This window comes from Arctopsyche grandis, chromosome 7, assembly GCF_051622035.1.
Source record: "Arctopsyche grandis isolate Sample6627 chromosome 7, ASM5162203v2, whole genome shotgun sequence".
Taxonomy (NCBI): Eukaryota; Metazoa; Arthropoda; class Insecta; order Trichoptera; family Hydropsychidae; genus Arctopsyche; species Arctopsyche grandis.
The window spans coordinates 30,984,546-30,998,222 of NC_135361.1; the positions used below are offsets into that span (position 1 = coordinate 30,984,546).

The following is a 13,677-nucleotide window of genomic DNA, read 5'->3' on the forward strand; positions in this document are numbered from 1 at the left end:
ATGATTTGAAGAAGCATAAAATTAAGAAAAATGAGAAACTGGGGTTAAGAAATTACATACTATGTATTCTTAGACCTATAATAAGTTGTAGAAACAAAGATAAAAGAGGAAGATAATCGAAACACAACAACTGCTTGAATTATTTATAAATCTATGACGGTTTCAAAATTTTAGCAGCATGAAATAAATTTAGTTGCAAAAATACCTTATTTCCAGGATTCCAGAGCCGGAGTATTTCAAGCAGAGTCTCAGTTGTAAAAAGTCAACCAACTCCTTCTCCGTTTTATTAATTCTTTAATTAATAGTATTACAGTATGGGTCAACTAGAGTCTAATTTTATTGAAGTAAATCCAACAATAAATTTAAATTTAATAATTTCTTTACAAAAATAATGATTTAAAATTACATTATTAATAAAATCGTTAAATTGCAGGTATTTTGATGTTTTGTGGTCAAAACCGATTGTTTCCACTGTCTCTTTTATATACTTTTATACTCATACTTTTTTATTCTAATTTTTCGCATTGATTTGTTTGAGTATGAATTTCATATACACACAATATTAATGTACTTACTTTTTTATTTATACCTATTTCATAACTAAAAATTCGATAAATTGGGTTTTATGTCTATTTTTAATTATTTTTAGATTTCCTTTATTTTTTTTTGTATTCTACTATTCACAATTTTACACGTTGGCAAGAAAAGTCAATCCTATTAAAATCATTCAAGTTGGAGTCGGAGTCGGAATCGGTAAATTTTGATCCGACTCCACAGTCCTGCTTATTATTCTACAATACAATTCAAAATGTTTTGTAATTCATATTTCAATAACTTTAATTCCTTTTAATTTTAAACAAAGCATTATTATTTACTCCCCCGGATATACATAGTTGACGAGCAGACACCCTACAGACAAAACTGTCTTCAATAAATCTGCTAGGGAATTGAAAACCATGATATCGTTCTCCAAAAATGAAACCTTTCGATAGCACTTAGAATCATTATCGGCTTCCAAAACTGAGGACTTCTCATTATGGTGTACGGCAGGGAAGGTACATATGTTGACCGTATCCCGGCCTATCGAAACACATGTTGTGTAGTTTGTAAGAGGATCGTTTATGTTTGTTCAATTGTTACAATGGTTATTGTATGTACGAAGAGGTTGAGCTGCGGAGAAGTGATCTGGTTGAACTCCAGAGGTTCACTCTGATGTTGGGAGCTGGTGCGTCGCTTTATATACATTCTGGCTTGAAGCGTGCCGTGTGCAGATGCTTTGTCTTCGTTTCCAGGACACGTGTTGACCTGTTTTCGAGGCACGTGTCTTCGGTACACGTGTGGTTTATAACTATGGGGTCAGCGCCAAGACGTCGTTCGTTTGAGAATGGGGTCGTGTGCCACGCGTAAACGACTTTTCAGGACATGTGTCGCGGTTGCCTGATGACATCACTGTTGGGTTTCGTTCGTTTTACGATCGAGCGATGAAATTTTTCTTCTGGAATGGTTGAAGGGGACGTTGACCTTGAGCTATGCATGTTTGTACAGGATCGATGATGAGATCACTGGTTTTGATTCGTAATAGCACAAGTCGTCCTAGATACCTACAATGGAAAGCCACAACGTTCTTCAAGAGACCTCAACAACACGAGCCACCTATAAAACATTTTTGATGACAGCAAAAAAGCTGAAATATTTGCAGAATTTCTTGTAAATGCATTTTAACTTCATGCATCCATAGACGATACTATCAAACAGGTGATAGCTGAAATGCTCAACAGAGATTTCTAGATGTGTCTTCCAATAAAGCCAATAGTTCTAAGCGAAATAAAAATGAAAATAAAACAAACAAAAATAAGACAACTGGGGGGAGGGGGGGGGGTGTTTTTCACAGGGGTGTGCTCATGTATAATGCCCTCCGTGAATGCATCAGGTTTGCTAAGACCATGGATGCATTTTTCGAGGTGCGAAGAGACACCTCTGTGAGGGACAGTACATATAAGGTAATTATAAATTTTAGAGTTAAATAATTAAGATGTATTTTTAATTAGCTTCATAGCTAAGATAATATATAAATAAGTAAAAAAAATAGAGGTATAATCAGTGCCGGTTTTAGGGGGGGGGGCTGGGTCGAGCGGCACCCGAGGGCGCCAAATAAGTTAGGGCGCCACTCGATGCGTCAAAGACGCTTTACAATTTAAAATTAGAGCGCCAAAATTCATACAAAATTTTAGATTAGAGCGCTCAAGGCGAAATTTTTTTCTAAGGGTGTTTAGAAAAAATTGCCCCAGGGCGCCATTGGGTGTAAGGCCGGCACTGGGTATAATATAAGTGTACAAATAATACTATTTCATAAGGATAATATAAAAGTTGAGTAATAATGTAAAGTAGCTTTTACTTTCTTTATATAAAAGTTAAATAATTAATATCTCATTTAGACTATTCACTATACAAGGTAATATTTCAATGTACTATAAATATGTAATAATTTGTAATATTATAAAATAATTTGTAATATTACAATGGCAACCGTATTGAAACCAAATATTCACTACAATAAAGACAAAATTGAAATATTATTACCCCGAAAATGATGATCCACGTAAAAGTAACCTCCGGAGTAAAAATATCTATTGATGGAATTCGCAATGAAGACATTTAATGAAGATTAAATCTGACAGGCATCAATAAAAAAACCTGAATTATCTTCTGATGTCACTCCGATGTACAAACACAGAATACAATTGTTTCAATTTTGAATATCAAACTCAGTTATATATGTAGAGCTATTAAATGGTCAGTTGTGTTTTCGATTTTTTAACCGTGTCAATTATGGACAGGAATAATAGAAGATTAAAAACTAATACACAAAATAATAATTGGGAGCAAGCTCCCACACTATATATGTATATCACGTATTAGATCGGATCAAGTCTCGATTATGATGTGGAATGACATCTGCAAGGGAAATGGGACGCTCTTTTATTCCATCTAATTGGGTATGGGAGTAGGCAGTGGCGGACTGGGACTGAAATCAGTGCATGCCAGGAGTCAAAGGGGGCCCCCACCCAGGGTTAAAAAAATTTGTTCCCCCCCCCCCCATATAACAAAATTTTCTTCTTTCCATCACGCTAAAAATCAAGGGCAAAAAATAAATAAAATTTTCAAAAATGGGAATAAACAAATTTAGGTACAAGAAAAATGGCAAAAGCAAAATAGATCCATAAATTACATTGTATATTTCGTTTTAATCCTTGTCATATAATGCATCATAAAATAATGTGGCATAAAAGCGGCTTTTATTTTCGGTAGAAAACAATCAGGGACGTCATTTCAGCTTTTTCTTGGGGGGGCAGGCAAATATTGGTCAAATTGAATTTTTTTTCAAAAAATCTTTTTTATATCGGAATAAAAATGGAAAATATAAAATATGAAAAAATTAAGCTTATTTCTGAAAAAATAATTATAAAAAAATATTATGTAAAAAGCCAAAAAAGCGCCGCAGGCGAAAATTTTTTTCCAAAAATCTTCACATGGTTAACAAAAATCGACCATCAAAATGTATCACTATATCAAAAAATATACGAACATTCGGAAAAATAAACGATACACATCTGTTTTTGAGACAAAATAAAGTAAAGGGGACCTTTCTAACGATTCGCTCCATGGGATGAACAATTTCTAAGAATGTTACTAATGGCATACCACTTAAAAACCAAAATATACTTGCTTCAAAATAATAAAATCTTTTTTTTTCAAAGCACATAGCAGCGATTATTTTATTAGTTACCCAAAAGTAACATATGTACATAAGAAATAAACGCAGCATTCATAGATCCATAGTATCTCATTAATCATTAAATCCATAATATTTTCGAAATTCACACTATTCCTTAATTTAGGGGGGCGAGTGCCCCCCCCCAAATTACGTCCCTGAAAACAAAAAATGCATAATATTTTCAATTAATGTTGATCGAAAATCAGGATTTTGGGGAGGGGGCCCCTATCCTATGTTTCTATATACATGGATTTGTCTAGATTAGGAATAGATTTAATATTCGGAAACTGTTTAAAATTGTGTATTTAAATCTTACTATATCGTCGAAGTATAATCAAATGTTATTTTGAAAGTATGTATGAAGTAAATTTAAATCGCTGGTTGATGATGAATCGTCCTATCAAAATTGTTTTAAGCAATTCAGTTTATATTATTCAGGGAAATTTGTTTATTCCCATTTTTATTTCAGTAGGTAGTTGTTACATAGGTATTGGTATATGCATAATATTGAGGTTGGAAATGGGCCCGGTAAAAGGGCCCACGCAAATGTTGAAACTTACATTTCGAGCCTAATAAAAAAAGTTAACCGATCCTTGGGCTGTTAAAGCAAGCATTAGTTGTTTTTGTATATCGTAAGAAATTTGTTTTGTTGAAATACCCAAACTCTAGGTCCCAAAGTGCAATATCCTATAAATTTTTACACACGTGAAATAGTTAAATTAAAAAGTTATTTAATTTTACTGAGGGCCCATATTTTCTAACGGATAGTGGGGCCCACATGCCATCGGGCATGTACGCTTGTATGGCCAGTCCGCCACTGGGAGTAGGGGTGGTTTACCCCACTGTTTCAGCAGCAGGGGTGTTCGCTACAGGTTTATTTTGCAACCTACTGTAAGCAGGTGGGGTCATTTCAAATCTTTCTGATACCATGGGCTCAACTTCTCCGTCACGACGACCCGTAATCACCGAGTCTTCTTTAAGCTTTTGATAAAAACTGAACACACACAGCCAAATGTAAATGTATATTCCTAGAATTGAATAAAATAATCAACACACAAACTGTTTAAAAACTTAAATTTTAATAAAACACCACGAAATATATTATATTTCGCGTAAATATTATAATACGAAGATTATTTTTTAAGTGAGAATCGTTATTGACGCAACAACGTATGTACATATGTACTAGTGCTTCCAATCCCGGAAGGTTACTTCAGCACCGGGATTGCGGTGCTGGGAAATCCTGGGATCCCGGTGCTAGCACCGAGATTTCAAATGTATAAGAAAAAAAAGTTCAATTGCATGTTTTCATATTTCAAAAACGTTCAATTACATTTTGCAAACTCTCCCGATGTTTCACGCAAAAAATATTCCCATATTGGCGTAATAATTTTGAGAGTTTGGCTACATTCTTTAAATTTTCGGTTCGCATCCATAAATTTCTAAGAAACATCGTTTTGATTCATTGATTCGTTTTTTTACAAATAGTTTGTACCGTCTAGTAATTATTCATCGAAACCATCCACCTAATATAAAAAAAAACTTCAATTACATTTACTTTATGTAAAAAATTCGGATGTGACCAACCTACGACTTTATCTATGTATTTGAGGAATATAAGAAGGATAAAAAACAAAATTCGATAATCGAACATATGTATGTGTACATATGCACATACACGTTCACACATACCGGCTATGAGCATTTTCAATACAAATTGAACACAAATGTAGGAAAACTTATACAAGACTAAAGTTCTACTTCCGGCTTACGACTTCCGACCAAAACCTTATCAACTCTATGTTAGTACAAAAAGAATACAAATATAAATTTTCAGCTAAATATGTTCAGGGCGTGGAAAGAATCGTTGTCACAACATTTTTGACTTTTCCAAGGTGAAAAAATTCCGCTTCCAGTTTATTATATTTAGTGATTTTTTTATTTTCATCACATTGAAACATCAATTATACTTGAATTTTAACGTGAAGAGCACACATGTAAAAGGGGTCGAAAAAAATTCTGGAAGAAAAAATTGAACAACTGGTTGACGGATGCTTACCAACTTTTATACAAACTTGGTAAAATTTCAGTTCAATAAATTAAAGGATTTCTTAGAGAAACTAAAAAACCTTGATTCTCTAAATTAAAAGTACTACTTTCGGTTTAGGAAAAAATATTGGGGTATAATTTTAATAATTTCTATTACAAGTAAGAAATTTCAGTCCGATTTGATGAGTGGTTTGGGAGATAATTTAATTAAAAAACTTAAAAAGAAAGAGGACAAAGTATAAGAGGAGGAACCATTTCCGGTCAACTTAAAAATCTGAAAAAAAATTACGGTGTGTCGATAAAATTTTCAGTAACCAATACTAAGTTTCAGTTCGATAGGACGAACAGTGTTCAAAATACACTGACACAAAATAAACATACAGTCACTCACTCAGAAACACAGACACACACACACACACACACATTTTTTCTAGATCACGAATACGTGATCAGTGGTCGATTGTGAGTTCGAATCAGTCAAAATATGCTTCAAATATCATTGCGGTTGAGCACAATATCTGCGACACAATACAGGCCGTTCATACCATTTAGTGGAAACGGCAAGCCGGCGTCGAAACGGATCCCACCATTGTTCATTATATAATGTTGTTTTATGTTTTTTTCCATATTATTTTGGTAAAAATAATATTTTTAAAGATATTTCTGCCAGCACCGTAATACCGGTATTCAGACTAGCTTCAGCACCGGGATTCACGGTACCAGAAAACACCGGGATCCCGGGATTGGAAGCCTTAGTATGTATGTACATATGTTGACGCTTTGGAATGTAACCCGGTGGGGAATGTGTCCTGATTTCTTATCAGCTAATTTCAGTTAGAGGTTTACTTTTGTACATATTGAGCTTTTTCTCGGTATTATTTCATGCAGCATGTCGATTACACTGAAAAACAAAATAAAATTACCAGAGCGGAGACTAATAAATCCTTACTAACTTTGACTCACTAAATTTGTATATGACAATGAATTTTGTTGACTTTCTCCCATTTAAGAGATATGGGCGTTTAAAAAATTTGCAATTTTTATAGATTTTTGTCTTTAATTCAAAATATAGTACTGCTGTGCCAAAAGCGAGTATTGGAATCAATAGTCAGATAGAAAAAAATGTATTTATGGCGACTTTTTTACTACTTTGAAATATTTATAATTAATTATCTAACGAATTAAGTCAAAAATATACTTTCTTTGTATTTTTTTCCGTAATATTATTGGATAATTTCAATCATTTTTCACTTAATCACGTGTATATGGATTGATTTTTTATATCAATATATTTTGTTTTATCGAGACGTACTAATTTGAGCGGTAAATGATTTTAAATTGAGTAAAAAAAAGTTTTTCATGCGAGGATGCAAGAGCGATATGTAGAATGGAGAGCGCATCACTTCATTTCACTCGCTCACGCTAGCTTTCAAACGATTAGCGCTCCGTCTATAACATTTCATATTGTAATTTGAAATCATTTACCACTTGAATTAGTACGTTCAGATAAAATAAATGGAATTGAAAACCAATACATATAAACATGGTAATGTGAAAAATTAAGAAAATTAGCTAATAATACTACGGAAAAAATATATTTGAATTTAAAAATTAATTATACGTAAAGCAATAAAAAAATTTAATCAATGGAAAAAATCTAACTATTGTTTCGCGCGGTCGGACGTCTTACGTACAACTAAAATCTACAACCACAAATTTCGTCCACCGGGCTACTATTATTCTATAGGTATAATAATGTAACTGTAAGGATTTAGAATTACAAATAATTGTCACAAAATATTCGATTCTCACAAAAATAATGACCCTCGTAATCGTAAAGAATATACGTACCACATACAAAAATACCCATAAATAAAAGACTAAACCCATAGCTTGCCATGTCTTTAATTAAGAAGCATACAATACTTCCAATCAAGATACTCAATGTAATGAAAATAATGCCAAGACCATTATTAACCAACCAAGGAAGCAACATCAGTTTTTTTTTCTGCAACAACACATTCGCATGTTATCGATATTAATGTACATAAATTGACGTTAAAATATCCATTAAAACAAGAACGTATGTATTACTAACTGAATAGACGCCATAGAGGAGAACAGCACCCGTTATAATGTCAATTACTTCTGTAGCGACAACTAAGCTGAATACTGGTGTGAAAGCTGAAAAGGTATGAAAGTTTGAAATTTTTGGTTTGAAAGCCGTGAGTGAGCTGTCGGTGAGCGAAACATCCATGAACGAGATGTGGTGTCACCATGTTTTACACATATTGTACTGTAACGTGACGATTGGACGATCAATGCTCGTCGACCAATGGGTGACCAGCACTCATCGTCCAATCAGCGAAAGAGACAATAAGCACCCACGGCGTTGAGTATAATAAGATTGGCGGATTGTTTTATTTATTTATTCTAAGCTGGCTGTCCGAAATGTGAAGAATAAACTACTACTGCTACTACTCTCCCCTTTCACTGGGGAATAGCGTAGTTCTATGTCAAAAAGTAAACAATACATAAAATCTCGAAAGAGACTTCGTTTGTATGTATGTTTGTTTGGTTCGTAAAATCCGTGACGTTCAATTTAATAAAAAACAAATGAATATAGTGTATGTATGTGAGTATATGTACGTATATGTAGGTGTGTATGTTTACATGTATATACATGTATGTGCATTATTCTTATTTTTTTCTAATTTTATTGTATTTCATTACAATTTGTTTTTATATTTCTTTTACCTTTTTCATTTTGTAAAATGGTCAATTTTTTTACATACCTTTTTTATTCTTGACCGAATATATATGTACATATGTTTTGATAAATAAATAAATAAAATATTGAAATACATTTAAATAAAATAAAACTATTCAAATAAATTTAAATATAATAAAACTATTCAAATAAATTTAAATAAAATAAAAATATTCAAATAAATTTAATCAAATGTTAACTATTAGATTGGCCATGTTTAAGCGGTTTATTTTACAAATACCGAGCGAAGCCGGGTAAAGCCTAGTAAAAAGTAAAAATAAATACCTTCATTGAAAACCTCTTTATTCAGATTGTCCTCGAATTTATAGGTCCTTAAATTTGAATATTCAAAAATAAGACTGGAGAGATTAATAATATTTTCAAACTAAAACAATATGTAAATAAAAAAATTTCATAATTCAATTCATAAATTTAATATTCAAAGATGATGTCTTAATCGGAGCTCACCAAACAAAACCAAATGATACATAAAATTCCGTTCTTCAGGCTAAAGCAGCAACAACACTTGTCCAAGACCACCATTTTATTATCTAAAAAGAAACAACTATGTATACATATGTATGCAGTGGCGGACTGGGACTGAAATCAGTGCATGCCAGGAGTCAAAGGGGGCCCCACCCAGGGTTAAAAAAATTTGTCCCCCCCCCCCATATAACAAAATTTTCTTCTTTCCATCACGCTAAAAATCAAGGGCAAAAAATAAATAAAATTTTCAAAAATGGGAATAAACAAATTTAGGTACAAGAAAAATGGCAAAAGCAAAATAGATCCATAAATTACATTGTATATTTCGTTTTAATCCTTGTCCTAGGTAAATAGAATGCATCATAAAAAAATGCGGCATAAAAGCAGCTTTTACTTTCGGTAGAAAACAATCAGGGACGTCATTTCAGCTTTTTCTTGGGGGGGGGGGGCAGGCGAAGATTGGTCAAATTGAATTTTTTTTCAAAAAATCTTTTTTATATCGGAATAAAAATGGAAAATATACAATATGAAAAAAATAAGCTTATTTTTGAAAAAGTATATATAAAAGTATCTTATGTAAAAAGCCAAAAAAGCGCCGCAGGCGAAAATTTTTTTCCAAAAATCTTCACATGGTCGCAAAATGGTTAACAAAAGTCGACCATCAAAATGTATCACTATATCAAAAAATATACAAACTTTCGGAAAAATAAACGATACACATCTGTTTTTGAGACAAAATAAAGTAAAGGCGACCTTTCTAACGATTCCCTCAATGGGATGAACAATTTCTAAGAATGTTACCCAAGGCATACCACTTAAAAACCAAAATATATTTGCTTCAAAATAATAAAATCTTTTTTTTTCAAAGCACATAGCAGCGATTATTTTATTAGTTACACAAAAGTAACATAATATAAGAAATAAACGCAGCATTCATAGATCCATAGTATCTCATTAATCATTAAATTCATAATATTTTCTAAATTCACCTATTCCTTAATTTAGGGGGGCGAGTGCCCCCCCCAAATTACATCCCTGAAAACAAAAAATGCATAATATTTTCAATTAATGTTAATCGAAAATCGAGATTTTGGGGAGGGGCCCCTATCCTATGTTTCTATATACATGGATGTGTCTAGATTAGGAATAGATTTTATATTCGGAAACTGTTTAAAATTGTGTATTTAAATCTTACTATATCGTCGAAGTATAATCAAATGTTATTTTGAAAGTATGTATGAAGTAAATTTTAATCGCTGGTTGATGATGAATCGTCCTATCAAAATTGTTTTAAGCAATTCAGTTTATATTATTCACGGAAATTTGTTTATTCCCATTTTTATTTCAGTAGGTAGTTGTTACATAGGTTGGAAATATTACATAACCTTGAGGTTGGAAATGGGCCCGGTAAAAGGGCCCACGCAAATGTTGAAACTTACATTTCGAGCCTAATAAAATAAGTTAGCCGATCCTTGGGCTGTATTAGTTGTTTGTGTATATCGTAAGAAATTTGTTTTGTTGAAATACCCAAACTCTAGGTCCCAAAGTGCAATATCCTATAAATTTTTACACACGTGAAATAGTTAAAAAGTTATTTAATTTTACTGAGGGCCCATATTTTCTAACGGATAGTGGGGCCCACATGCCATCGGGCATGTACGCTTGTATGGCCAGTCCGCCACTGTATGTATGTATGTCTGATTAAACTGATTAAAGCTTTGTCTAGTCTATTCTTTAAAATTCATGTCCAGATACGTTCCCTTAAGGCAGGGGTTCCCAACCTTTTTGTACCATAGAGCGCATTCTAAAATAAGGGGAGGACGGCGGGTACCACTTTTTTTTCTAAGGATATTTATAATTGGACAAGGGTAATAAATAATAAGCAAAAATAATTTTAAAATAATAATATTATTTTTCAAATTACATTCACACAAAGAAACGTACATACAAAATGTAATACATAGTAAACAAAAAACACACATACAAAGAAAACATTTTATAAAAAAATATAATATCAATCTGTCAGTGTGATATTTGGCATTGCATTTCATTGGCCAGTGCCTCATAAATGTGAGAGTATGACGATAATCCTGTTAACAAACAATCATAAAGATGCTCATCGGTGAGTCGAAATCTATATCTTGATTTTATTAAATTCATTTTTGAAAACAATGATTCGCATAAATATTAAGAACCGAAAAAACCGATTTAGTTTTTGTATATGCCGCTTTTTTCAAAAATGGGAACTTTTCTCTGTCCACTGTATTCCAGAAGTCCTCTGATGTTAAGAATTTTAGCAAAATATCATTCTTATGGTCCAAAATTTCTAACTCTAGTTCTTCTGCCTTCCCTTGAACAAGATCTGCAATACGTGCGACTATTTCCATTGCATTTATTTGGCAAGTAAAAGGATTGATACAGAAGGAGACAATTGGCTCGATATTTGTAAACTGCAGAAATCGCTCATCAAACTGTTTTTGAAGCACTTGAAGGTGCTTAATAAATAATGACACGTATCATTCATTTTTACCTAGCATTTTCTTCATATGTGGGAAATGCACGAGAGACTTGATCGGCAGATGTGATATCAACAAAACCAATTTTGCTTTAAATGAGTTTACAATCATATCAACAAGTTGGTAATAATCAGATAACTATGTATCTATCAAAAGATATTAATGACGTATGTATGACTTATAGTGTATTTAATTTTATTAAGTGTTGAAAGTCTTAATCTTGTACACCGTAGACCAATCAACCTCTCTTATAAACATGACACACAACCAAAAAAAACCTTATGTACGACGATGAAAATCATTAAAAATAAATTTCACTCAAATTTCTATTAAAAAATCACATTGTTGAATTGTTTAAATTAAAAAATATTTGGAGTTGCAAGTATGTAAATAAAATGATATCAAAATTAATTAAGATTGATTTCGATAAGTTGGCAATTCACGACTATAGTTTACAATCAAAATCCAGGCCAAACCCAGAGTTAAAAATTTGACAGGCATTTCACGGGCCACAAACACACAGTTAGTGGTTACTTTATTTGTCTTGAAGAGTTGGATTGATGATGGTGATGCAGAATAATAAATAATAATACAAACGACGTACCTGACGGATAACACAGTAAAGGGCAATAAGAGGCCTTGTAAAATGCGAGTTTAATAAGGCAAGATTCAATAAGTTCCGAATCTTATCTTTATTATCGAGATCGATAATAAAGATAAAATATTTCACATTTACCGATTTGCTAATTTGGCATCAAAATAATTAAAAAGAGGTTAGTAAAAAAATTATACTAAAAAAATGTATTATAAAAGAAGGCATGAAAAGAAAAAAAAATAAAAGAAAATAATAATATGGAATAGTAATTTAAAATAGTAAAAATAACAATATGTTACAAAGAATTTTATAAAATTCCTATTGTTGCTACCCGGCTTTGCCCGCTGTTTGTGACCAAAAGATAACATACTGATAAAAAAAATTAAAATACTGGACATACCGCAAAAATAATTAAAATACCGACTATAGTTTCCAATCCAAATATTCAAATATTCGATATTCGAATATATTCGGCCTATTTTGAACTATTCGTTATTCGAATATTTGAGAAATTATTCGAATAATATTCGTGAAATTTTTTAATGAAATTTTAATAAAATATTTTACAAATTAAGAATTTTTTTAACATAATACAATATTATTTTTAACTCAAAATGTATAACATAACAGTGTATTGTGTGAAAGACGTATCAGTCGTCGACTCGGAATCATTTTATCACCTCAGTGCAATGGATTCGTGGAACTCGACATTGGAATTCCTCGCTAACTTATTTTACGAAAGAGAACTTATTGCATTGTTTATTTGAAACGGTAACAAAAATACAGTGCGAAGCAGGTTTGCAATTTGTATGGATACGCAGAAATATTTCGTTTCAATTATGTTGTTTTGAATTTCAGTTCTGTTTTGGAGTTCGTAGGGACACGTTATCGATCCAGGTATTTTTTCTCAAGTTAAATGAATTGATTGAACGCGCGTGAACGTTATAAAAGTACGTTTTTCAAATTCCAAAATAATCCAAAGGGTTAAAGTACTGAATAACTTTAAAAAACGAACCGAAGCTTTAGATATTATTCTAAAAACTTTATTAACAATTAAGCCAACGTCAACTGCTACTGAAAGAGTGGTCTCCACAGCAGGAAAAATAAAAACAAAATTAAGGGCGAGATTAAATTTTGAAACATTTAATACATTATTATTTTTAAAATTAAAATAATGTTTATGTATGACGAAATTTTATTATTTAATTTTAATTATTATTTAATTTTTAATTTTATTATTTTGAATTAATATTTCACACTGTTTTCTATTGTTTAAAACTATTCGAATATTTCGAATTTTACTATTGGATATTCGAATAGTTGATGAAGTCCAATAATTGGAAACCCTAAATTACCGACCATCTATGCATATTAAAATACGAACCAACCAATACGAACCATACGAACCGTATGAAACAAATACATAAATAATAAATCAAACACATTTGCCTGTTAGGAAAAACTTCATGCTACATTAGGGCTGCCA

General features: G+C 31.9%; 1 protein-coding gene across 1 annotated transcript; it reads right to left on the reverse strand.

Moving 5' to 3' along the window:
- Positions 1-3,753: 3,753 nt before the first annotated feature.
- LOC143914676 (uncharacterized) lies at positions 3,754-12,252 on the reverse strand. The gene is made up of 6 exons (XM_077434970.1): positions 12,201-12,252; positions 9,063-9,145; positions 8,880-8,979; positions 7,923-8,008; positions 7,676-7,832; positions 3,754-4,803 (listed from the first exon to the last, which is right to left on the reverse strand). The coding sequence occupies exons 2-6, from the start codon at positions 9,135-9,137 to the stop codon at positions 4,610-4,612; spliced, it is 612 nt and encodes a 203-aa protein (XP_077291096.1). The 5' UTR covers positions 9,138-9,145; positions 12,201-12,252; the 3' UTR covers positions 3,754-4,609.
- Positions 12,253-13,677: the final 1,425 nt, after the last annotated feature.